We start from the raw sequence: 27,261 nt of genomic DNA, 5'->3' as shown, positions 1-27,261 counted from the left end.
GATCCGATCCGCGATCCGATCCGCGATCCGATCCGATCCGATCCAGGTTTTGTCAACGCCGCCCAAAAACCACGGACTGATGCTAGGAAGCCCAAGATGATTGGCCAAGATACAATAGAAAACCGATGAAGAATCGTGCAAAAATGGCTAGTGTAGCAGAGAAAACACTATCTTACTTTGCTAAAGGAAAGCTACAAAAAACGGGAGAATATTGAGGAAAAACGGGAGGCCGGAAAGGAACACCGAAAATGGGAGGGTTGAAATCTCTGCAATCGTCCCAAGAGAAATTGAAAGCAATGCTTATGTAAATATTTTGGCGGATAAGCAAGGTGTATTATGGGTTGGTATCAATTTTCACCCACCCATACCTTATATGGGGACGTGTTAATTAATCCGATCGCGTGATAAAAATATTACCGGGATTGTCTTCGTGCACGCTTTTAGCTTTTGTGAAGAGTTCAAAACAAGCAGTGAAAATGACTGTCAGTTATTTCCATTTTCTCTTGATCATTGTGGTTCTCTTCATTCATCGAGAAGGTATTTAGTGATTGCGAGCGTTGCGAGCTCGATTGTTGCTTCACTGTTGCTTTATGAGAGGTCCTAGAACGTATCACGCGAGGGAATTGTGTGTGTTCACACCCCCATTTCCCCAGTTTAACCGATTTCGCCTGGAAGCTCGACCGAGTTCGCTTTCTAAAGCCCTTGCCTAATGAGATTGATATGACAAGGGTTGAATTCTCATCGACTATCATTCGAAGTCGGCCAAACGAAGACTAAACGATGGCTACGTCAGTGGTGCCATGCGCAGAGCTGAGCGAGAATTCTCGTCTATCGCCAATCTCGTCCCCAGAGGCCGCGATCCTTCTGGTCTGCGCCACGGATTCCCGACCGCTGGTCAAGGGGAACGCAGGCTCTGGGAACGAGACTGGTCTATCGCCTGACAAACGGGTTAAAACTGAGAGTTAGGGCCTGTTTACATGGAGGGAGGGTGCCCTGGCTAACCGAGTTACACGGCTTGCAGGGCTGAAACATAGCCCGCCTTTACATGCAGAGTTCACAGCCCTTCTAGTTGTTTTACCCGAGTTGAGACAGCATCATTGAAGCGTGCCACGGCGTGGAAAAACCATGTAGCTCAAAAGATTGAAAAAATGTTACTTTTACAGAATAATCAAGGCTTGCCGTCCTGAAAGCTATTTTATTTTAATGTCCAAGCTCTTAGAAATTTACCGCGTACATTTTTGCAGGGAATTCAACAGTCTTTGGCCACCAAATTGCAATTAAATTTGTTGATGCGTGAATTAGCATAAAAATTCCTACGAAAATTTCTAATATTACGCTGTTGCTCAAAGGAATAATTTCCATTCGACAGATAAAACTAATTTCGGTTAAATGGCACTCTTTGAGTTCAGAATTTACACTTTTTTTTCAACTTTCCCTCGATTCACAACACCAAATTCGTTACTAAAGATCAAGACAAATGCATATTTGATTCTGCGCTTTCACTTGGGTCAACAACTGATCACACTTGATTCTCGTTTGGAAAACGTTGCTACAGGATGTTGAGAATTACATAATTGTGATGCGCATGCTGTACATTTTATCTACATTTTACATTTTATTTACAGATCTTCATTTATTTATTTTTTTATATTGTATGCTGAAGGATTTTCAACCGTGTTTACACCTGGGCGTACGTTGTCTATTTCATTTTTTCAAAGTCCATGAAATATTCGCAATGACATTAAAAAAGCTTTGCTTTTTTTTCGTTGATGACTCAAACTGAAAGTGTAGGAAAGTTAAGTATGATTACTTTTGTTGGGGGTCCAATTTCGCGTAGGGGGGTCGGAATCTGCTAGCAAATACTCTCTCCTCCGCAGAGGCTCCTTCTCCCCAGGCTCCGCGCGCTTACTTTTCACCTCTCCCAATTTCCCAGCCCATACGAAACACGAAAGAGGCCTCTGCGGAGGAGAGAGTAGCGAATATGCATATAAAACGCATGGCGGATTTGGACCGGGGGGTCCATATATCTGCTGGGGGTGGGGTCCAAATCCGCTAGGACACCGGGTTTGTATTACTTTGTACGTTGATCCAGGTTTAAATATTGATTTCGTCGTCTCTAGATTGCCTGAGCTGCTACACATGTACAAGCCAAGATTCCTGGGATGACTGCAACTCAAAAATGACAACAATGAAATGTTCATTGGGATCATTACAGTGTCTTGAAGGAACGCTGTCATGCCCCGCAGGCAATATCGAGAAAACTGTCTACTACAAGAGGTGTAGCGCCCCAGAAAAAGACTGTGAAACCGCCTCAGGAGACTCTCCTTCATGCCCGAAGTCGCCGTCTGTGTCGTGGAGTTACTCCGACGTAGAAACCTGCTGTTCTGGAGACAATTGCAACTCTGGATCATCGCACAGCATCAGCAAAGCGATGCTGGGAATATGCATGGCGCTGACCCTCTGGGCTATAGCTGTTATGCATTGAATCTTGCTGGAGGATGAGATGCTATGCTGTACGTCAGTGTGCGATCAATGTATAACAAGGAAACTATATAATCACTTTTATATCTATTTTGTTGTAGTTATGATATAAACTAGCAAAATACTTTAATAACAGCGGTATATGAATTGTTGAACTTTTTAAATGAGCAATTAAGACGTACTTGTTTAAAAGAACATTTGCTTGTTACAGCTAGAGCCTCTCTTAGCATGACTTCTCACGAATATTAGTTTTAGATTTAGTTTTAATTTTAATCTTAAGTTTTTACTTTTTATTCTAGGAATGTTATATATTCTATTGTAAATTGTTAGGTTTTTAATTAATTTGATGTAAGGCGCATTTGATCATATTTATATGTTAATTTGCGCCGAATAAGCATTATATTATATATATATTGTAGAGGAACACTTTTCCTGTCATTAGTTTGTTTACGACAAATAAAATGATTGATTAATTGATTTATTAATTGAGTGATGACAGACTGACTGATTTTAGGGGGTGGAAAGGGGGTCTGAACCTCCCGCTTCCCGTTCCGTGCGGGGTGGGGGGCCCGGGGGGGGGTACTCAAAGAAGATTTGTACGGGGAGGCTCCGCCCCGAGCTCTAACCCCTTACCCTTTTATATACCATTTTTGACAGAAATTGTACCCCTTTCGTATACCTTTCACTTAAAAAAGGTTCCCCTTTCATATACCTGAAAGACATGGCATAGACTTAGATCAAGACGTTTTCTTGTCATTTTCATGTAGCGCTTAATAAGTTGAAATATTACAGCCACGAATTAGCTTGAATTGCATCTGTTCGAAATTTTTTAATTAAAGGCCCTTTGAAAAACCTAAATATCAGATTTCTATACCCTTTCATATACCTAATATTGTGAAATCCCTACCCTTTTATATACCTGAAGCCTGAAAAAGGTACCCCTTTCGGGCGGAGCCTCCCCGTATAGGCCATTATAGGGAGTACCCCCCCGGGGTGGGAGGTGAGCAAGTCTGACCAAGACAAGTCGATGCATTCTGGGGGCGTACTCTCCAGGTAGTCGTTCATGTTTCCGCGTTCGCTCCCTGAGATAAACCGTGTTCGCCTGGTAGCTTGACGAGTTGATCCAGGTTTTAATACCGATTCGTCGTTTCCTCTAGATTGCCTGAGCTGTTACAAATGAACAAGCGAAGATTCCTGGGATGACTGCAACTCAAAGAGGACAAAAACTGCATGCCCATCGAAATCATCAACATGTCTAATCGGGGTAGGATGAATTGCACTTCAGGCGATCTAATGGAAACTACTGCTACAAAAGGTGTAGCTCTCCGAATGCATATGAAGGCTGTAGACTCGCCATAGAAGATGTGCCACATTCAGTTGCCCTTGGCCTCCGTGGTGGACTTTCACCTTCGAAGAAAACTGCTGTTCTGGCGACAACTGCAGCGGTATTATAAACTCAGGAACAAACAACCCACGGCACATCAGCAGGCAGAGCAGGGCAGTAGCATCAACAGAGCGACACCGCGTCATGCAAAAATCGCATACAACTTTAACCCGATATAGTATCGCCCGATGCTACATTGTCCTAGGGTTTTAAGAACATGTTTCAAAATCATACTTTACTTTTCGTGTCGTACAGGACAAATAGTAAAAAGCAAGTTGTAGGTTTTATTTTCATTGATGAACTAAACGAAACATGATTACATTTTCTTACAAACGCAATTTTCATTACAAGGAAATATCTGAAAATGGAAGAGAGGGTGCTCGATTTTCAGCTATCAGAAAATTGGGCCCATTCCTCAGCTATCAGTTAAAATTCTAAGCTTTTTAGCCTCAAGATATTGATAGATTTTAGAAGAGATGATTCACCCTCATGCCCTAGGACGTCTCTCTCGTGGTTTACTCCGACCTTCAAAACTCTCATCCCGCGCCATGACATTAATAAATTGATTGACTGATTGATTTCATCGGTTAAGTTGCCTACTACTAATTTCAGCACAGTTTAGACCAAAAGTCGCCGAAATCTCCGTGACTAGCTCCTTTAATTATGCGTGCATTATCGGTCAACCCCATCCTTTTAATTGGTATCGCTTTTCCACACACCCATACCTTATATGGAGACGTGTCCCATCGCGTGATAGAAATATATCGCGTGACCTTGCTCGGATTGTCTTCGTGTACGCTTTTATCTTTTGTGAAGTGCCCAGAGCAAGCAGTGAAAATGGCTGTCGGCTATTTCCAATTTCTCTTGATCATTGTGGTTTTCTTTATTCATCGTGGAGGTATGTAGTAGTGCAAGTATTGGAAGCTCGATTGTTGCTTTATGTGAGGTCCTAGATTAAAGGACGTACCGCGCGAGGGAGTCGTTCGTGCTCGCACCCCCATTTCCCCAGTTTAACCAATTTCACAGGGTAGCTCGACTGAGTTCGCTTCTTGATCTTAAAGCCTCTCATCGGCTATAATTCGAGGTTAACCTGTGATCTGGCGTTCTTTTTTTCGTGATAAGTAAGGAGGGAGGAAGGACACGATCTCAGGTTAATTCGAGGTCGGCCAAACGAAGACTAAACGACGATGCCGATGGTGCGATGCGCGGAGCGAAAACTCTTGCCTAGTGTATCGCCTCACAAACCTGAGAGTTATTGAATGGGAGTGAGCTAGAGATGTGCGCCCTTTACTGTTCTCTTTCTCGTTAAAAAACACTGTCAAGGAGATTTTTCTTCTTTTCGGCAAAAAGGACTAAAATTAGCGAAGTAGTCTTGTTCGTAAACGAAATGCACCTAGTACATCAGGTTCAAGATTAAAGTAAATTGCTGTTGAGGGAAGAGGGGAGCCATTATTAGTTTTTACTGAGCTGTTTTTTCAGGTGATAAAGGAAGAACTTGACAAAAATCGGCCTTACTTTTTCAAGTTGAGATCTAAAGTTCTCGATGGCATCACAATAATATGACTTGTTTATAGCTTCAGTACACTGGCATAGTGAATTTATTAAACGGAACCGGAACACTATTTGTACGTTTCTATACGTCTTTAGGCTCTTGAATTTTTGAAGTGAAGCTCGTGACAGTGTCCCTTTAAGACACATATGATAAGACAACATACTGGGCGAATTCTATTGAGCTTGGGGAGCGAAGTTTCGATTTGGCGAGTTCGCCTATAAGCTTACTGTCACTGTGGGACGTCTTTCTCTGGTCACGCGATCTCGAGAGACTTCTCTCGGGAGCGTGCGACCAGAGGAAGATGCCTGAAAATCAGGTCAAGAGTTTTTTCTTATCGAATTAATTTCCCAAGCTCAATCCCCCACCCGGATCAGGTTAATCCCGACGTTACTAATCGAACAGTTTGGTAATCGAACTTGATCGAACTGAATCGAACTTAATCGAACGATTCGGTTCGATTAGTTCGATAATCGAACAGAATCGAACCCAAAACTTTGTGTGAGAGAGTTCGATTCCGTTCGATTTCCGAACTAATCGAACCAAATCGAACTTAATCGAACACAAAAGACAAATCTTAAATTCACCCTCATACAACCAGATAATTGAACAGTCTGTCTAAGTAACAGTAATAAATGAATAAATTTTTTATTTATGGACTTTCGGCAAAAAAACCCGAAACGCAAAGTTCAACAGACAATAGAAAATAAATCCTCCTTCACTCTAGTTCTATTTCATGTTATCAACCTATGGAGTCCCAAGTAGTCTGCGTAGCTGGCGATTTCGTCGGAAAGCACGCGTGGGAGATTACTGCGAAGACTCGCCTTCTTTCACTTTGCCGATTGTTTCTAGCGACCTTGCCGCTCACTCGCTCCCCAACAAAACCGTCAGCTGCGCACACTATAACCCAAGCAAAATATTATAAACTGAAACAATGCTAAAAAACTGTTTTCAAGTTATTTGACATAAGTTAACCTAACTGCAAAAAACCCGTCCTTGAAAGCGGAATTCGTTACTTAAGATTATGAGATCTAGATAACGTGCGATAAATGAAACCGCCATATTTGCAAGGAAAGCAATTAAAATTAGCAACAGAGTCGTTAACAGTATGGCAATCTCTAAAAAAAATTCAGCGATTTCAGCACATAAAAGGTCGCTCAACAGCTTAACACATGCAAAAAATCCTTCAATGAACTTAAACATGTTCACATCTACAGAGGTGGCTAGAAAAAACAATATAATGATCAATATCTTTAGCAAGCGATGCCGTCTAGAATCAAAATAAATAACTTGAAAACGGCATTCTGTTCTAAGGACACTGTTGAGCAACTTCTCTGAGCCATCAGCTAGGTCGTTGCCTAGTCTGTCTTCTTCGCTCAATGTTTGCTGTTCTGTGAATTCCTGTGTTATGGTCGCTTGCAAGCAAACAAATTGGATCAAATTGGAGTACAAAACACGTTGAAAGAATGTGAAGAAATAAGCGACAAACAGTAATAAAATTGACATCAATTTCCTTTCTGTTTATTTATTCGTTGTTCTGGGCTAAACAACCGCGCCTGTGACACTCGTATTCACACCCGTTTATTGGGAACATACCGCCATTTGCAGCCAAATGTAATTAGACCGTGAATTTTACGACCGTTGTTTTTTAATCAACATCCATTTTCCATGATTTTCAAATCGAACCCAGTCGAACTTAATCGAGCCTAATCGAACTTAATCGAACGTTCGATTTAGTTCGATTACTCAAAATTTTTTGTGAGAGTTCGATTCTGTTCGATTACCGAACTTAATCGAACCTAATCGCGTGATTACAGTTCGATTCAGTTCGAGTAAGTTCGATTAATCGAACGTTCGATTTGGTTCGATTAGTAACGTCGGGGGTTAATAAGACCTTATAACTTTATGAACCAAATTTCTTTGCCCGGCCCTGTACGTTTATCTAGGTTTAAATCATGCTATCAATTTCCTCGCCTCTAGATTGCCTGAGCTGTTCCAATTGTACAAGCGAAATTTCCTTGGATGACTGTAACTCAAAGGCGACAAAAATTACATGTCAATCAGGATCATCACAGTGTCTTACAGGTACGCTGACGTGCACCTTAAACGATGTCGAGAAAAATGTCTACTACACGAGGTGTAGCGCCCCAAATACTGAAGACTGTGAAACCACCAAAGAAGATTCGCCCTCATGCCCGAAGACGTCTCCATTCGCTCAATCGTGGAGTTCCTTCGACGAAGAAGACTGTTGTTATGGAGACTATTGCAACTCTCCAAGATCACACAGCACTGCACTGAGCAGCTACAGAGCGATGCTAGGAATATACATGGCGCTGACCCTCTGGGCTCTAGCTGTTATGCATTAAGTCTTGCTGGAAGATGAGATGAGAAGATGAAAAGATGGCTTTAGTTCGGTTAGTGTGTGAACAGCGTTTAGCAAGGAAATTCTAATTACTTTTTGTCTATTTTTCTTGTAGTTATGTTATAAACTAGCAAAAGACTTTTATTACAGCGGTGTTTGAGTTGATGTAGAGAAACATTTTTCCCGTGTAATTAGTTTGTTTAGGACAAATAAAGTGATTGATTAATTGATTGATTAATAGAGTGACTATCTCACTGACTGTAGGTGTGGGGGGGGGGGGGTTGGGAAAGGGGTCTCTGAATCTCTCGCTTCCTTCTTAAACGTTGTTTCCCTCCTCTTTGTCCCATTTCTGTTGCAAAATATAACGAGATGTTTCAAAAACTTTTCAGTTCTCTTGGTTCCTGCCACCTTGAAAATCCCGCTTCTCACCCTCTATTCTCCCGCCTCCTGCCCCTTGGGATAGGGGGTTAATTATTTTTTGGGGTACACACCCATATAAAAGTGATGGTTGGGGTAGATGCTTCTCTGAAATTTTGTATTTTTGGATCATGGATCAAGATCTTTTCTTGCTATGCAATAATAATAATAACAATACTATTTTCTTTATTAAGCACCTATCCCTATGAATAATGCTTTATTTTGACAGCGAACGACATGATAAAGTATCAATTACAAATAAAATTTCAGAAACTTTATGTGAGTATTAAGGTTAATTATTAATCTATCACAACAAAATATAGTATCGTGACACTTATCTGACTGATATTTGGTATTGGGGGTTGATATAATTTATTATGCTTCTAAACAGATTTTTTAACAGCCAAAATTTACATTTGTGACGTGTCGTGAGGACCGGGGGGGGGGGGGTTACTCGACATAATTTCGGGTAGGGAGGTGCGGCCCGGCCTCCTAAACCCTGACCCTGTTTAAGACATGAACCTCTGATTTTCCTACCCTGTTTAAGACAGAATGCCAATTTTTGATACCCCGTATAAGACATCAAACAAGTACCTCACTGGCTCTGTTGTGATCGTGGATTAAGCTAAGTATCAACGCCGAAATCAACATAAGTCAGCAATACGGAAGAATTTGTGAAAATTCGGCTTGTTACACCTCTGCAGGCATATATGCCTATCTTGTTTGACTTTTGTCCATGCAAAGATACCCCGTTTAAGACAAAAATGGGTGAAATATATACCCCGTTCAAGACAAAAAAGCCTGAAAAACCATACCCTATCGGGCCGCACGTCCCCGTTAAGCCTTAATAAGGGAGTGCCCACCCCCCGGGAATTAAGGCTTGACTTTTCAAGTTGTTTCCGCTCGTGTTCCAAAATCGATATTTATAGCCGTAGCTTAATCTCTATCCGCAAATTAAGAATATAACTTCCTTTAGACGTTCACCCAGAGGGGTACTCGGTGTTTTAAGTGACGGGGATGATCGAAGGATTTTTTTGGGTTTGAAATTTTCGATTCCGGGATTTTTTTTGGGTAGGAAAATTTGGCAAGTATTTTTTTAATTTGAGTAGGGATGTTTTTGGGTATTCAAAACAATCTGAAGATTTGTGGCAGTGCCTTGGCTGCGTAGTTCTGCGAATAAAGTACAAACAAACGTTTTTTGCTGTTGATTTTTGAGGGGTCAATTTTTGATGTAAGGATTTTTTTGGGTTATGTTGGAAGCCCTAGCGATTTTTTTGGGTCTTGATTTTTGCCCCCATTCGATCATCCCCGTCACTTAAGATCCGAGTACCCCCCCCCCCCCCCTGGGGATGTTCAAAGATAATGTTTTTCATGGGTTAAATTGCCTACTACTAATTTCAGCACAGTTGAGATCAAAAATCTCCGAAATTCCCGTGACATAGCTCCTTTAAATATGCCTGCATAATCGGTCAACCCTATACTTTTAATTGGTATCGCTTTTCCACACACCCATACCTTATATGGGGACGTGTCCCATCGCGTGATACAAATATTTCGCGTGACCTTCCACGAATTGTCTTCGTGCATGCACGCCTATCGTGAAGAGCTCAGAGCAAGCAGTGAAAATGGCTCTCAGTTATTTCTATTTTCTCTTGATCGTTGTGGTTCTCTTCATTCCTCGAGGAGGTATGTAGGGTTACAAGTATTAAGAGCACGATTGTTGCTTTATGAGAGGTCCTAAATCAAAGGACGTACCGTGCGAGGAAATCGTTCCTGTTTACCCCCTCCCCCCCCCCCGCCCCCCTTCTCCCGGCCCAGTTAAACAAATTTCGCCTGGTAGCTCGACTTAGTTTGCTTCCTAAAGCGCCTCTCATCGGCTATCATTTGAGGTTAACCTGTGATCTGGCGTTCTTTTTTGTGGTATATAGTAGGGAGGGAGGGAGGACATGATCTCAGGTTGATTCGAAGTCGGCCAAACGAAGACTAAACGAAATGTGTGTCGATGGTGCCATGCACGGAGCTGAGGGAGAAATCTCGTCTTGTCCATCGCCTGACAAACGTTAAAACTGAGAGTTAATGGAAGTCAGCTAGAGCTTTGCGCCCTTTAAGACACATATCATAAGACAACATACTGGGCGAGCTTTATTGAGCTTGGGGAGCGAAGTTTCGATTCGACGAATTCGACTATGGGACGTACGTCTTCCTCTGGTCTCTGGTCACGCGATCTCGAGAGCGTGCGACGTCTGAAATTCAGGCCACGAGTTTTCTATTTATCGAGATAGTTTTCCAAGCTCAATTCCATTACCCGGAACAGGTTAATAAGACCTAAAAGCTTTATTAACCAAAAAGACCGAACTTTTCCCTGGCCTGTACTATTTTGTACATTGATCCAGGTTTAAATATCGATTTCGTCACCTATAGATTGCCTGAGCTGTTACACATGTACAAGCCAAGATTCCTGGGATAACTGCAACTCAAACATGAAAAAAACTGACTGCCCGTCAGGATCATCACAGTGTGTTACAGGTACACTGACGTGCACCGCAGACGATGTCAAGAAAACTGTCTACTACAAGAGGTGTAACGCCCCAAATAAAGCCGACTGTGGCACCGCCCCAGGAGATATGCCCAGCTGCCCGAAGTCGCCGTCTGCGTCGTGGAGTGTTTACGACGTAGAAAATTGCTGTTCTGGAGATAATTGCAACTCTGGATCATCACACAACATCAACAGAGCAGTGCTTGTCTAGCTGTATTGCATTGAGTCTTGCGAGAAGAATGGCTTCAGATGCTTTGGGTGTCTGAACAACGCCCAACGAGTAAACAAGGAATGAAAATGGGGGCTGATTAGAGACAAGGGGCTAATTTAAAATCGCATATATCTTGGGATACATATAAAAGAAACAAAGTGGCTCTTTTAATTTTCTCAGTGCTGTTTGATAACACGAGAAATAAAGGTGAGACTCTTTTCAATCGACGCAATAAATTTGTTACCTGGTTTGGTTTGTTGTTTGGTTTCTATGAGACAAGAATGCAAGGGAGAAAACAGATTCTTTTGAATATTTTATTGAAAAAAAAAATACAAAGATACATCTATCACAACACAGTATGGAATCAGGGGTTGACATATTATGCTCCTAAAATGAAGTATTATGCTCCTCGGCGTACGTCACCCTGGAAAACGAAGTAATTTGCTCCAAATTTTGCTCAGCAGCAAGTATCATGTTACCATTACGCTTGAAAATTGTTGTCTCACTCTCCTCCCCCCTAAAAACAGTAAAGATGGCCACGTTCGGTCCTCCGTCTTCCCACATACCTTATTATAGGAAATTAACGCTTCATGAAATTAACGCGAATTTCAAAAATTCGCGTTAATTTAAGTCGCGTTAATTTTTGTTAACGTTAATTTCCGCGCCGTTAATTAAGTGGAACGTTAATTTCCATGACCTTAATTTCCATTATTTTGGCCCCAATTTCTCGATACAGTTCAGACGTTTTTGACTCCTAGGAAAAAGCATTATTTCATCAGGGTGGAAACCTGCCGGATCACTAAAACTGTGAAGAACGCTCGAGGCGGTCAGATTCCTTTGTGGTGAAGTAAACTTGTTCCTGTTGTCTCAACAAGTTCTTTTCTCCTTTGTGTTTGTCGCGTTAATTTCCTTCATTTTGAAATGTTACCCCCTCTTTCGCGTTAATTTCCTTTATTGGCAAGTAATTTTTCCTTCAATTCGCGTTGATTTAAGTCGCGTTAATTTCAAATACCTTAATTAACACAAGCGTTAATTTCCTATAATAAGGTAAGCAGGAATAAAAGGAAACGTTCTGAAATCGAGCTTAAAGTGTTGTAGTACAAACAACATCCGCGGCGAAATCGAAATTTTACAGATTTTTCTCACAAAACAAAAGTCACGAGAATTATAAGAACGTTCCCTTTCCCCTTGTTTTCTCCGTTTTATACCGTCGTCCGACCGACCCAATATTTTTGCGTTTTCAAATAAAAAAGGTTAAAAGAAAACCACGACATCGATCTTTTCTTCCTCCATTGCTGCCATGTTGATTTCGTAACCTGAGTGTTTTGTCATTAGGTAAAACGAGTTCATTACTTCCTTTGCGGTCTGTACATATCAAGTTTTCGTTACGGCAATGATACTTGCGTTTTTTTATTCCGACCGACCAACCCAAAATTGGGAAACGCTTTCGGCAGTCGGCAAACAGAGAAAATAAAAATGGAAGGAGACGGCCTTACATGTTTACCGCACAGAACCATCAATTTTTAGGTTACTATTTTTTTTATCATTTAAAGCGCCTATGTCACGGATTTTAACAGATTTTTGAACAGCCAAAATTTACATTTCTGTTGTAGGAAACTTACAAATAATGGTCTATTTTGTATTAACAATTGCTATATTAGAGCACTGAAACTGTTAACGAGCGTCTTTTGCAGCGGATGGCTTGGTTGGAAATGGATTGCAACTTAAATAATTATAAAGGCTTAACTTTTCAAGTTGTTTACGCGCGTCTTCAAAAAAATCGATATTTATAGCTGTAGCTTGATTTCTATCCGCAAATTAAGTTTATGTTTTACTTAAGATGTTCAAAGATGCTTTTCATGGGTCAAGTTGCCTTACTTATTTAGTAGTTGTAGCTACTACTTATTTCAGCACAGTTGAGACCAAAAATCTCCAAAATTCCCGTGACATAGCTCCTTTAATTATGCCTGCATAATCGGTCAACCCTATACTTTTAATTGGTATCGCTTTTCCACACACCCATGCCTTATATGGGGACTATCCCATCGCGTGATACAAATATTTCGCATGACCTTCCACGGATTGTCTTCGTGCACGCCTATCGTGAAGAGCTCAGAGCAAGCAGTGAAAATGGCTGTCAGTTATTTCTATTTTCTCTTGATCATTGTGGTTCTCTTCATTCCTCGAGGAGGTATGTAGGGTTACAAGTATTAAGAGCACGATTGTTGCTTTATGAGAGGTCCTAAATCAAAGGACGTACCGTGCGAGGAAATCGTTCCTGTTTACCCGCCCCCTTCTCCCAGTTAAACAAATTTCGCCTGGTAGCTCGACTTAGTTTGCTTCCTAAAGCGCCTCTCATCGGCTATCATTCGAGCTTAACCTGTGATCTGGCGTTCTTTTTTGTGGTATATAGTAGGGAGGGAGGGAGGACATGATCTCAGGTTGATTCGAAGTCGGCCAAACGAAGACTAAACGAAATGTGTGTCGATGGTGCCATGCACGGAGCTGAGGGAGAAATCTCGTCTTGTCCATCGCCTGACAAACATTAAAACTGAGAGTTAATGGAAGTCAGCTAGAGCTTTGCGCCCTTTAAGACACATATCATAAGACAACATACTGGGCGAGCTTTATTGAGCTTGGGGAGCAAAGTTTCGATTCGACGAGTTGGCCTATAAGCTTTAATACTGTGGGACGTACGTCTTTCTCTGGTCACGCGATCTCGAGAGCGTGCGACCAGAGGAAGATTCTGAAATTCAGGCCACGAGTTTTCTATTTATCGAGATAATTTTTCAAGCTCAATTCCATTACCCGGAACTGGTTAATAAGACCTAAAAACTTTATTAACCAAAAAGACCGACCTGGCCTGTACTATTTTGTACATTGATCCAGGTTTTAATATTGATCTCGTCACCTCTAGATTGTCTGAGCTGCTACAAATGTACAAGTCAAGATTCCTGGAAAGACTGCAACTCAAACATGGCAAAAACTGAATGCCCATCAGGATCATCACAGTGTGTTACAGGCACGCTGACATGCACCGCAGACGATGTCACGAAAACTGTCTACTACAAGAGGTGTAGCGACCCAAAAAAATCCAGCTGTGACACCGCCATAGGAGATATGCCCGGCTGCCCGAAGTCGACGTCTTTTACGTGGAGTGTTTCCAACTCAGAAGGCTGCTGTTCTGGAGACAATTGCAACTCTGGATCATCACACAGCATCAACAAAGCGATGCTGGGAATATGTATGGCGCTGACCCTCTGGGCTCTAGCTGTTATGCATTGAGTCTTGCTGGAAGATGAGATGAGAAGATGAAAAGATGGCTTGAATACGTTTATAGTGTGTGATCAGTGTGTAACAAGGAAATTTTATGACCACTTTTACCTGATATCTATTTTCTTGTAGTAATGATGTAAACTAGAAAAAGACTTTTATTACAGCAGTATCTAAATTGTTTTAGAGTAACACTTTTCCTGTAATTAGTTTGATAATAAAATGATTGATTAATTGATTGATTAGTTGAGTAAGTGAGTGACTGTAGGGGGTGAGTGGGGGGTCTGAACCTCCGTTTTCCGATACCTCTTACTCCAGCGTCCCGTAACTCCCCCCCATCTCATAAGGACGTGTTTCCCTCCTCTTTCTCCCATTTCTGTTGCAAAATATAACGAAATGTCGCGGATATTTTTCAATTTTTCCTGGTCCCCGCCATTGGGAATTGTGCTTTCTGCTCTTTATTCTCCAGCCACCCGCCCCTTTTTTCCTTGATTAGGCACCTACCCCAATGTATAATGCTCCAGTATTCAGTAAAGGGAAGGTGCAAAGAAGGGTTTGTAATTAGTGACTTGGGGACTTTATTTTGAGTAGAAATTCTCTATGAGGTTTTTTTGGGGGAAGAAAAATTTTGGTTGGTGCTTTTTAGGGTAGATGAAATGTATATCCCAGTGTTCTTTTTTTTTTCCATTTTTTTTTCCATTATTTTTGATGCAGACAAAAATAGACTTTTCTCAGGTATATATTCTGGGCTGTGAATCCTTTTGGGGTCTAGCTAGAGAAAACCTGAAATTTGAAAAAATTGTAATATATAGGGCAAAGTTGTGACTTGTAGGAGGATAACCCTCTCCCACCATCCTGCTGACTGTGCCAAAAATTGGCTCTCCTGGCTTAGTACCTACTCTATATACCCACTTGTCCCAAGAAGGCCGGTCAAACATATCCAAAGTGTAATTACATGAAAAAGTTAACTTGCTCCTGAGTGCCCTTCCTTTAGTGTTCCTTTACTCTGGGTTACCCTGACCAACGGTGGACTTAATGTGGGGGGAGGGGGGAGGGGGAGAGGCCGCTGCCCCCCTTTTCCTTGGATTTGTTTTTTAAAAAAATTAAACCAACTGTCTTTCGAGAGGTTGTTGTGGGTATGGGGCGAGGTTGCTGTCTCGCCAAAATGTTTGCCGTACCCTTTTTTGAATATTATTTTTCTGCTGCCCCCCCCCCCAAGCCAACTTTGTGATTTTGATTTGTCATGTAAACAGTTCTCTGCTGTTTGTAAATCCTGTAAAATTATGGTTATAAGCCCCCCGCTTATAAGCCCACCATGATATAGGCCCAATGAAACAAAAAATACATCTGATTATAAGCCCCCCTTTGCCGGCTGACAGTACTGAACAGGGCTAAATGTTGCCTTATGATACGTTTTTAAATCACATTTAGATCATAAAAATATATTTAGATCAACACTCCCGTGGCCCGTTTCGAAACGTTTTTTTTTAATTCCTCTTATAAGCCCTACCAGATATAAGCCCCTCTGCTTCTAAGCCCACACAAAACCCCTTATGAAGTTGTATAAGTCCAGGGCTTATAACCAGAATTTTATGGTATATGTATGAAAGGTTTTCTTGTCCAGGGTGGCGTGGTTAACCATCCAGCCAGGGACAGCTTCTCTTGATATAAACAGGCCCCTAAGCTGCAATATTGTTAGTTAAGAAAGTATATGCATAGGGGAAATCTTGAAAATATTATATCATCTGATGTATTTATTATTTATAGGTCTTTATAATTTGCATGGAATACTGATGAAAAAAACATACGCTTGTAATGAGCCATACCACAAAATTTACAATTTGGTTTCCCACAAAAACTACTGTTATTGTTAGTCCAAGTGACTTACAAAAATATATTTTGGGTTGTTACTTTAAAATGACTCATGGTATGATGTCATCGCAAATCAAGTTTTCAAAATAAATGCTTAGAATAGTTATGGGCAAAAATGTTGGAATATTTTTATTCCCCCAATTAATACTTTTTAGTACAGAAAATGGGATGATCAAATGAAATTTATTGAGCTTTTCAGTGAAGAGACATGTTGGAATTGGGAAATTAACACTCACTGTCAAAAATTTTGTTTTTGGTGTTCTTGTTGTTTTTTTTTAAGAAACAACTCGCTCATTTTTCAGCTTGAAACATCTGTGCAGTCAATTCAATGTAATGTCTAAATTTGTTTGGACATTTTGCCTTCTTTGCTTTAATAGTTAAAAAAAATTGCCCACATATAAGCACTGTCATATAAAAGCTGTAAAAACTTATTTATGAAAAGATGGCAGCACAACAAAAACTTTCAAAGGCTTTCAAATTAGGCAAGAATGGGCCAGAGATGTGATTATATCCTGCCACAAATATTACAGGAAATTACATGAGAGGTTTGGAATAAATGACAGACAGACAATCACAAATGGTATCAATGATGTTATCAAGTGTTGATATTGCATCAAAGTCACACTCACAATAAAAACATTTCAAAGTGTATAACATTCATTGCAACGTTTTTATTTAACCATAAAATATTAAGCTTGTATTTGTACAAAATATGAAACATTATGATAATCTTTACATAATATCGCTCCTTGGGAAGCTTCCAAATACTATTTCACAATTGTACATGTACAAATTTACAAATTAAATTAAGCCATTCCCAGCTATTTCGCAAAAAATTAATATAAGTAAAAATTCTTCCATTTACAAGGTTTAATAACATTAATTCTGTACATAGAAATTGTAAGTCTATGTACAAGGAACATTAAACATTTTATATTAAACTTTAAACGTTCGTGTGCATGGTAAAGTAAAGACATATTTAGCAAGTCCTTCGGTCATTCAAAAGCGGTCGAGGAAAATTGCATAAGAAAATTAAAATACTTCAGTTGGTCTTTTGGAATAGTCTTTGCTGACCCAGTGGTACCTTTCAAAGTTTTCCTTGTTGCTCTGGTTTCGTGGAAATAGTGTTTGTTGGAAGTTAGACTGCGAGCATTGGCGATAGCTAGAGTTGAAGTAGAGGGGTTGAAGTTGCCGCTGAGAATAATTGTTACTTTGCTGTTGTTGTTGAGGAGTTTTACAATATAGCGGGCAGATAGAGCCTTTTCCTATTCTGCAAGACACTTCTCCGGGGTCAATCCATAACGCAAGTCCACCAGGGAAAATTTCTAACAAAACTGAAGGCGAAACACCGCTTGCCTTCGTCGCTTTCAGCAACACAGGGTCGATTCCTGTTGTCTCGATGTTAATGCATCTGAACGCGTTTCCCTTTAATGGCTTGTTCGGATGCCAGTGGTTCTCGAATCTTGACATGATTAATTGTTCTAATGTGTCGTTGAATTTCTGAACCTGTTCTTGGTTGACTTTAGAATTCCTTGAAAGAACCTCAGAGAGGAACTTGATGGCGGAACGAACTTCGTCCTTCATTGTTGTTGTGTTTCGTTCTATTTCTTGGCAACGTTTTCGTATTTGTAGCTTCGCTCTAAAATTCTGTTCCGTTCTCGCTTGTATTCAACCAGGCGATACAGTCAAATTTCAATATCGGCTTGAAACGGGACAGTACCACTTTCGCTCGTTGGGAAGTTCTGAATTTCTCAATACTTCGTCCTTTTACTGATCGTGCTATTTATTGAAAGCTGGGCGAACAAATTCGTGTCGATAACACTCCAGCAGGGAAAATTTACAAGACAAAAATAGCAACTGCGTCAGACCGCACCAATCACAAGCCAGATCGAACAATGGGTGCTCTTCGGTTGCTGTGGTAACCAAGGGTGGGTATCTGACGCAAGACTGTTGAAAGCACACGTGTTTTCGACTACGTAATAGCTATTGTTATTGACGAAAAAATATTAGGCGCGATGGCGCTTTCCGCCACGAAAACAACATTTGGAAGCTTTAAGGAAACGTTTATAAGCATTTTATACATGGTTTTAAACTTTCTTCGCCGTATTTTAGAGAATTTTGGGCAATTAGTGAACATTTATTACATGTAAAATGGTTGTGAAATTGGCAGAATTCTCGAGAGTGAAACCGACCCCAATAAACGTGACAAGTATCAGCTGATGTTTTGCACACGCACTCTGGCGCGTTACGTCAAGTGGGTTCTCTAGTATTAATCCACACCTATATTGTTTTCAAAATGCTTCTCAAACAATTTTTTACACGCAAACAAAAGAAAGAAGTACAACTTTTGGATTTTGCAACTAAATTTTGATGAAGTGTTTCGACAAACGTGTGGCATGGAAATTATCTATTTTCGCATTTCCGGCTTCCGTCACTAGTCTTGTTTACATTTGACCTGAAGACCAGCTGTCACAAGTCGCTCTTAAGATATTTGGAAAGTTTAGCGTTCGAAAGCACTCGGAACAAACGGAAGACGAATTTATTTTTGTATTTAAAAAGAAAATTCTTAATTTACTCGGTCACGTTTTCACTTCCCTTTGGGCGATTTATTGAGGAAGACCACCTGAAGTTTTGATGACATTCGATTGGCTATTGGGCGTTTAATAATACTGGTATATTGTGCATGTGGGGCACGAACTGAACTGCTTCAAAAATTACACAATATCTGTCCTTTTACCTAGCACGATCGAGAAACGACAGCGAGGAAAAAAACCTTCATTCGTTTTCATGGTTTCGAATGCTTTTATATGTTTTGCCAAACCTTGTGTAGCGGTATTTTTCTATCCATGAACTTTTTTGCGTGTGTTTACAAAGTTATTGTATTGTTTTTATCTACTGTATAGAGTCTGTATTGCGTGTTGCAAAATGTATAGACGGATTTACAGTATTAACTGTATTAATATTTACGTTACGCGATTTGAACTCTGACACCGGACGTGATTGTCGAATTAACTGCAGACGAAACGTTACACCCACGTCTACGCGAGAAAACATTCCAAAACTGGCACCCCTTATTTGGTCTTGGGGAAGTTTGTTTAATTAATAGGTTCCTCTCTCCGCTCTCTTTCTTAGCCCTACAAATTGCTTCTGTTTTAAATTTTGATGGCCTCTTCTTTGCGAGTTCATTTTAGGAGAAAAATCTAGACTGTAAACAGGATTTATCGTTTGTACCGTTAAAACTCAGCCCCATGCACCATGTTCAATCGGCATAAAAGTGCATTCTGCAGTATTCATATAGGTATAAAGCCAAACAATCAGATTTTTTGTTGTTGTTCGTAATTCTTAGTCTGCGTCGCAGACGTAACCTAACCCCGGCCAGTAACTAAATCAGGATTTAGTTTCGTTTGCGGCGCAGGCTATTAATTTCTCAGCCGCAACGATGTTTATTTTTTTTTCATTATCACTTATTTGGTGTTTTTCTTCCTAAGAAAACTATTTTCAGTTTTCTTTCAATTTGAAAGTAATTTTGTACACCGGAAAAACACTTTAAATTTTAATCAACAACCATCCACAAAAAATAGCACCATTTGTGCGTCTTGCATTTCTGTTTATTTGTCTCGAATTTTATAGCTGCTGTTCAGCTGTGACACACATGGTTTTCCAAAAAATACTCAGATCACAGATGGTAGCCCATGGGAAGCACATGCACGCTATACCAAGTTTAAGGTAAGAGTAAAAGTAAATTTGAGTAAAATTTTAAAAGGTTTTAAGAAGAGATAAAAAAATTGTAACACCAACAGACAGTTGACCCCCACACAAAAGCAGCCCAGGCACTGTTTGGTGCGAACGTTAGGAGCTCGAAAACAAAACAAAAAATAATTTTTCAAGAGGAGGCTCCCCGTGACGTGGTTTTCAGGGAGGTCCTCAAATAAAACTAATTAGAAGGTTAAAAAGTCAAGTTAAAAAGGTAAAAATATAAAATTACAAGAATAATGTTCTAAAAATTAAGAATAATGTTCTCAAAATTTGTTCAATAAAAAGTTAAAAGTATTTTGCTATTAAAAAGTTCTTAATTTTCTTTTTAAACTGAATGTCACAGTGCAAAGGTCTTTTTAAAGCATCTGGTGATGTTGACCAATCCATGATACATTTGTTTGTTCTTATTTTAGGGAATCTGGGCAGGTAGCTGTTTCATCAAACACAAAGATCGGCAACGAATATACTAAACTGAACGTTTAATAAAACAACCTTCTCACAGACATACAAAGGATACAAGTTGTATAAAGATTACAGCTAACTACCATAAAATGGCTCATTACAAACGGGACACCCTACAATATCTTTAGGAACACAGTAACGAGTAAACTACTTCTTATCATATATTAATATTTAATCTTAGTCTATCTTATACGTTATTTAACCATTTATTTTATCATTAATATGAAAACATAAGTTTATCAAACATGCTAAGCTATAAACTACCTTTAATGTTTTTCACCTTTTCAAGGTGACCGTTATTAATGACTACTTAAATTACATCTTAAAAAACCATATCTATTTAATTTATTTTGATTGATATATCCCCTTTCCATTTAGCCCTAATCTCAGAGCATGTCAAATGAAAAATGGCACATTGACAAGAAACTTATGAAGCACAATGAAGGTCAATAAAATCAAGCCCACAATAGCAATTGTATCAGAACTTCAATCGAAAATACCAAGTCTCGAATTTGCTTTAGAGATGCAAGGAAACTGGTGTCAAATGGAGGCTTTATTAATAATCACTGTTTTCCTTAAGTCTGTTTAAGAAATGGCAAAAGTTGAAAGCTCCTGAAACACGAAAAGCAGACACGACTGTTTCTGACTACAAAAAATAAAGAGAAACAACAAAAGAATGCAAGCAGACTCAAGTGGATGCTGACATGGGGGAGATGGGTGGGACCACGCCTGCATATCCCAACCGCACCCCTCCCCCAGTGCAAGGCAGTGGAGTACCTATGGTTTTGATAACCCTGGCTAAGCGCTTATTCAGTAGTGCCTCTTTATTTTATGCAGCCAGTTCTTCCAATCAAAAACAAAGTTATTACAAGCTAGGAATCTGAATGAAATGAGAAGTTGAGTTACAAGTAAATTTGGTGCCAAGTGACAATTATATATTCAAGCTTGCATACTTTGCAGCCACCTGGCATTGATTGAAACTGGCCTTCAGTTGTTTTGCGGCCCTTGCACTCGAGAAAGAGATAATACACAACTAGGAATGTTGATTACCTAAAACACTGTCTTAAAAATAAAAATAAATCAACACTTATATATTCTGACCAATGAAAACTGAAATACTTACGCAAAAATAAGTCTAATCATTATTTTTTTTCTAAAAATATACTAACTCTGCTGCAAGTTTATTATTTTGTTATTTTCCCTCAAGGACAGAATTATAGATTTTTATTTTCCTCCATCTGTCAGTGAGCTGCATGTTTACAGCTTTCGATATCCAGCTTGTTGGTTACGACTGCGGCGTCGCCCAATCATGTAACCAATGGCAACAATAATAACGAGCCCAGCCAGAGAGCAACCAACAGCGATAGCCACGACATGGCTTTCAGACTTCTTTGTTGGAGTTGTTTGTGGGCGTGCAGTAGTTGGTGAAGTTGGAGGGGTACACTCCTCCACTGTGGAACATAAGACAGAAAAAGACTCTTAAGACAACAAGCACAGTGCAACCGTAAAACTGCTGACGTTCTACTTGCAACCACTCTCGTAAGAAACAAGCTCCCCTTAGGGACCACCACCATGAAGTGCTGCACGGTTTAACATGCAGTCTAACCTGTGAGCAATACCCTGGCCCTGGAACTAAATATTCTCTAAAGAGAGCTAAAATAAAATAATATAAAAATAAAAGGATTTACGGTGGCATATCCTCACAGTGGCTTTTTATGAACTGCTTTTAGATTGAATTGAAATAATTTTAGAAGTGCCAGTTTTTGTAACAGGAGGGAAAACCAAAGAACCCCCCCCCCCCCCCAAAAAAAAAACCCCTCAACAACCAAAAACAAACTCAACCCACATATGATTCCAGGTCGAGGAGTCAAATTCTTGCCAGATTTGTGGGAGGCAAGTGCTCTCACCACTGTGTCATTCCTGAGAGGTGTCTGCATATGGGAAGTTATAAATGTTTTGTTTGCATGTGGCGACGAGCATGATTGTGTGTCTGCATAGGACTTGTTGCTGTCAGAAGTGGTTTCACTGCAAATCTTCTTTATTTTCATACCATTGCATACAAAACAACAAAACACTGTATTCCAGTATGTACATTATATATTTGATTCTCAGACAAAACATTGATCTTAGGCCAATCAGATTCACATGCAAAATTCAAACTCCCGGTATATAAAAAATGCTGTCTGGTTAAAAATATTATTTTGTTCTTACCATTGCCAAGATGTCCATTCTTTACATTAAAAGGCTGAAAATCAATTTTACTCAATGTCACATCAACATTGGAATTGTTGGCTGTAAGTTTGAAGTTGGTAGGAGCGGTCAAGCACTCGTAAGCATAACCAACATGAGCAGACAACTGATCCAGTGCGCCCCTTTTAGAATGGAATGTGTAGATAGGTTCTGCAAAAATTAAAATACCGTAAGCCGCTTTAAATTCAGCTAGAACCAAATAAGATAACAATAAATTATGTACTAAACAACAAGCCGAAAAAGAAGGGGTGGTGAACGGTCCTTCAAAAAATGCATGTCTGGCAAACTTTTAGCTAAATTTCAGAGGTCTTGTCATCTCAAATTTTTCTTTGACGCCTTCTTGGAGTCTCAATTTCTTTTGAAAGATATCAATCTCGCCGTCTTGCAAAGTCTCGCATGTACCATTTGACACCCCTAAAAGAATTCACATTCTTTCCTGTAGATTTAAGCCAATCAGAAGGCAACTGGAAGTCTTCCATTAGATAATGACTGTACAATAGCACACAAATTTATTTAAAAGTTAAACGTCACACTTGTGGGCTCCTTGCTGTAACAGTTGTAGCAGTGAGTAGCAAAGAAATGGCTTTTTTGACAACTTGCGTGCACTTGTGAGTAAACTTGCGAGTCCATTTGGCCAGCTAACGCAAGTCTGTACTTATGACTACTTGCCTCCCAGGGGGGTACTCCGGCTTGTAAATGACGGGGATGATCGAAGGATTTTTTTGGGTTGGAAATTTTCGATTCTGGGATTTTTTTGAGTAAGAAGATTTGGCAAGTATTTTTTGGGTGACTTGATTCAAATAGGGGACTTTTAGGGTGTTAAAAACAAACTTAAGTGCTTTGGCACGGCCTTAGCGTATTTATGAATAATCAAATGCGAGCGTTATTGCCCCTTACTGGCAATTTAGGGGTAATTTGACAAGGGATTTTTTAAGGGATTATTTTTGGTCCAGGGATTTTTTTGGGTAATGTCGGAACACTTGGGGATTTTTTGGGGTCCTGAGTTTTGCCTTCATTCGATCATTCCCGTCGTTCAAAAGTCGGAGTACCCCCCTGGGACTTGCCTCCACTTTCGTTACTGTTTGGCCAGGGCTAAGGAGCTGCATGATCCCACTAGCTGACATGCATCAGTGCCCCCTTGCAGCAATAAACCCCTTGAGCCCTGAGCCCCCTTAAAAAAAACAAACAGAATAAATTCACATACCAGAAACTCCACTTTTCATTTTCAAAGAGAATGTCAAATTGGCGGCTGCCCAGCGCTGAGTAGACGCTCCCAAACTTTCACCTACTATGACAAAATGCATGGTGAAATTGCAATTGTAACCTTCCTTTGTCCGCCAGTCCAAGGTAATATAAGGTTCCTCGCCAGAATTTTGACATTCTCCTCTCTGAGTAGCATCAGTTGGAAGCTTGAGGCTTAACTTCTGCAAATTAAAGGGAGCATGATTATATTCTTATGACCAGCAAAATGTGGTTTACAATACACAAGCACTTGTTCAAGCACAAAAGTAGTCAGATTAACTTTAATTCACTACATTTATCAGTTGCTGCACTGTCAACGTAAATGTAGCTGCGAATCACTAGCAGTTAGATACTGATATCTGTAACTTTGTGTTCTGTTGAAATGCAAATAAACATGTTGACATAAATAATTGATTCTTTCCCTGAGAAGTTATACAATGAATTTTTCCACAGGGATGATAATTTAAATTTTAAAATGCAGCAAAAAATTGTATATGTACTCGTCTATGCTACTAGCAGGTAAAGTTTGATTCAAGATATTGCAACTGGAAAACTCTGTGTGATTTTGGCTTTAAATAGGTGTAGCACAGTTGTCTTTTACAGCAAACCTCTGAAACTTTAGTACAGTGAAAGTACAGAGGTTACAGATTACGACAACAAATCTACATACCTTTGAAGCAATTGTGATATCAAACTTGGCCGCCATGTAAGCAAATAGACAGATGCTGCCATTCTCTTTTACAGAGAAGTTGCCTCGTTCTGGTGCTGGTGTTGGATGTACTGAAGATGTTGGCATCACAGTGTGTGCTGATGACGGCGTGATTGTCATATTATGAGGTGGCGCGACAGTGCTGTTATGCGGCATGACAGTCATGTTGTGAGAAGGTGTGACAGTCATGTTATGTGGCATGACAGTCATGTTGTGAGAAGGTGTGACAGTCATGTTGTGAGGCATAACAGTCTTGTTGTGAGACGGCGCGACAGTGCTGTTATGCGGCATGACAGTCATGTTGTGAGGTGTGACAGTCATGTTGTGAGGCATAACAGTCTTGTTGTGAGAAGGCTTAACAGTGCTGTTATGCGGCATAACAGTAATGTTGTGAGAAGGCATGACAGTCATGTTTTGAGGTGTGACAGTCATGTTGTGAGAAGGTACGGTTGTTGCATTGTGAAATGTTGTTGCATTTGAAGTGGTGCTTCCATTCTTTGATACTGTGGGGCTTGGAACTACATGTATGGTCGATGTACCACTAGCAGCTGCTGCAACATTCACCAACTCAGCAAGAACTACAATCCACAAAATAAAATAAAAACTTTGTTAAGAAGGAAGAAGAGACCAAAATTATGCCAGGTCAGAATGCTTGACAAAACTTACTTATGGATGATTTTCTTCAAAGCCGTAGCGAGGGGGGGGGGGGGCTGGGGTACTGGTACTCAATTTTGTTGACATTATGAAAACCCAAGGTAAATTACAGACTTAGTGGGGATTTTATTGCGCCTATTCAGAAATTAACAGATTGAAAGTTTTTTTGTATCCTTTCTAAATTTTCGGTGGCAACGTGGAAATGAAAAATTTACAGAGATCAAAGCAGTCTCACTTTCTACAGGCTTTTACCCCAGACTTCTCATTGCCAGCTTGCTTCACTGACTCATTCTGGCAGCTTTGCCACTTGTGCATGTTTCCCAAACGAAAGCTTGCTCGCAGGCTAGGGGGAGGGAGAGGGAGGGGCTTACAGCCACAGCTTTAGTGGTAGGTTGGTCTATGTTAGGGTGCCTACCGTATTTACTTCAATAAGCGTGGCGACACTTATTAAATTTTTTGCGCTTCAAGTGCAGCGCTTATTTAAAATTTGGACGCCACAAAGAATCTAATCTTTTAGAGCAATTGAAAATAGCGTCTTTTGATTGTCAATATTTCTCTCTTGCTGAAGAGAGAAGTGGCGCTAGCTCTCCTGGCAAAGTCTGCGGGCTTCACCACATTTGAGAAGTACGTATTGTAAGAATGTTGGATAGAAATCTAATGGGCGAGCAGCAAAACAATCACTTTGTGATATTATTCGAGTAAATATGGTACTTAACTCGCTTATTCGAGTAAATATGGTATATCATGGTCAGGATTTTGCAGAATTCCACCTTAACATTAGTTATACCAATTCGACCTGCTTTTACGCTTGCACATTTAAACTTTTCTAGTTGATCATAGACTGGTAACAATCACTATATAATTGATTGTCTTGGCAAGAAAATTCACAAATAAATTAAATTAACGGTCAGTATAAAGCCAAACTGCGGACTATGGACTGGGTATAAAACACGGACGGACTGAGGTATAAAATGCGGATTAAGCATATAAAATGCATTTAAAAGGGAACCATGGCTAGAAATAACGAGATCCCATCAAAGATGTATACATGAGCATAAAATTATTATTGTTTGCACCAAAACTGTGCAGATGACCCCATGTAACACAAATTAAGTAATTACACAGAAATTTTACGAAAATTGTGGACTCCCACAGCAATAACCACTGCGTATAATAATATTTGACCACAAGTACACTAGTCAATCGTTAAGGTAAGAGTCATCAAACATTCATGCAACAGACATACTGACAGCTGCACTGATGTGACAGAAACAGTCCGCCATATTGAAAAGGATTGTTTGGGTGTATTGCATTGTGGGCTATGGCCCTCATAGGCCATGGTGCAGTTTAGTTTTTACTGAAACTAAACTGAAACAAAACTGAAACTAAATAAAACCGAAAGTAAACTGAGACCAAATAAAACTGTTTTTCGATTAAAACCACAATCATTCTACTTAAAAATAAGAAATGGACAAAAAAGTATTTTATTCAAAAATAAAACAGCAATAAAAATAAGCAAAGTTAAAAAAATGCAAAAAGAACATCCACAATACATGCACACAACTCTTGCTAGATGGTTCACGTTATTCCTTGACATTTTTTTCACTTTCTCATTTTTCAGTTAATCAGGTTTTTTACTTCACTAAGACAAGGTGGAAATGAAAAATTTACAAAGATTCTACAGGCTTCTGCCTCAGATTTCTCCTTGCCGGATTGCTTCCCTTGCCAACTCGTTCTCATGCATTTATTCCCAAACATAAGGGAAGGCTAGGGGAGGGGGGGGCTTATAGCCACAGCTTTAGCGGCAGGTTGGCCTATATTAGAGGGCCTATATGGTGGCCAGAATTTTACAGTAATCCACCTAAACATTATACTTATTCGACCTGCTTTTACGCTCGCACATTTAAAGTTTTCTACTTGATTGAAGACTGACAACACTAATAAGTTTAATTGATCGTCTTGGCAAGATAAATTCACGAAACTAGCAAACCGCCTGGCCCTGAATCGTACATAATATTACCCTCACATGAGTTGAAATTAAGTGTTAATCCAAAAATCTATTCGACGGTTCAATTACTATAGTTTAATTTACATTAAAATGAA

The 27,261-nt window shown here is 39.8% G+C and overlaps 5 protein-coding genes across 5 annotated transcripts; 3 read left to right on the top strand and 2 right to left on the bottom strand.

Moving 5' to 3' along the window:
• Positions 1-441: 441 nt before the first annotated feature.
• LOC144662350 (uncharacterized) lies at positions 442-7,957 on the top strand. The gene is made up of 2 exons (XM_078523140.1): positions 442-537; positions 7,395-7,957. Exons 1-2 carry the CDS (start codon positions 477-479, stop codon positions 7,778-7,780), a joined length of 447 nt encoding a protein of 148 aa, XP_078379266.1. The 5' UTR covers positions 442-476; the 3' UTR covers positions 7,781-7,957.
• Positions 7,958-9,785: 1,828 nt separating this feature from the next.
• LOC144662962 (uncharacterized) lies at positions 9,786-10,940 on the top strand. Its single transcript, XM_078523891.1, has 2 exons — positions 9,786-9,879; positions 10,615-10,940. The coding sequence occupies exons 1-2, from the start codon at positions 9,819-9,821 to the stop codon at positions 10,938-10,940; spliced, it is 387 nt and encodes a 128-aa protein (XP_078380017.1). The 5' UTR covers positions 9,786-9,818.
• Positions 10,941-13,038: 2,098 nt separating this feature from the next.
• LOC144662351 (uncharacterized) lies at positions 13,039-14,451 on the top strand. Its single transcript, XM_078523142.1, has 2 exons — positions 13,039-13,131; positions 13,858-14,451. Exons 1-2 carry the CDS (start codon positions 13,071-13,073, stop codon positions 14,223-14,225), a joined length of 429 nt encoding a protein of 142 aa, XP_078379268.1. The 5' UTR covers positions 13,039-13,070; the 3' UTR covers positions 14,226-14,451.
• A 2,285-nt stretch (positions 14,452-16,736) lies between these two features.
• Positions 16,737-17,903, bottom strand: LOC144662269 (protein BTG1-like). The gene has a single exon (XM_078523043.1). The coding sequence runs from the start codon at positions 17,667-17,669 to the stop codon at positions 17,118-17,120; it is 552 nt and encodes a 183-aa protein (XP_078379169.1). The 5' UTR covers positions 17,670-17,903; the 3' UTR covers positions 16,737-17,117.
• A 3,573-nt stretch (positions 17,904-21,476) lies between these two features.
• LOC144662160 (lysosome-associated membrane glycoprotein 5-like) lies at positions 21,477-25,078 on the bottom strand. Its single transcript, XM_078522914.1, has 4 exons — positions 24,466-25,078; positions 23,758-23,977; positions 22,515-22,703; positions 21,477-21,754 (listed from the first exon to the last, which is right to left on the bottom strand). Exons 1-4 carry the CDS (start codon positions 24,934-24,936, stop codon positions 21,561-21,563), a joined length of 1,074 nt encoding a protein of 357 aa, XP_078379040.1. The 5' UTR covers positions 24,937-25,078; the 3' UTR covers positions 21,477-21,560.
• Positions 25,079-27,261: the final 2,183 nt, after the last annotated feature.

This window comes from Oculina patagonica, chromosome 8 (assembly GCF_052425735.1).
Source record: "Oculina patagonica isolate OP01 chromosome 8, crgOcupat, whole genome shotgun sequence".
Lineage (NCBI taxonomy): Eukaryota > Metazoa > Cnidaria > Anthozoa > Scleractinia > Oculinidae > Oculina > Oculina patagonica.
The sequence above is the reverse complement of the archived record's forward strand: the minus strand, read 5'-3'. Positions and strand labels throughout refer to the sequence as shown.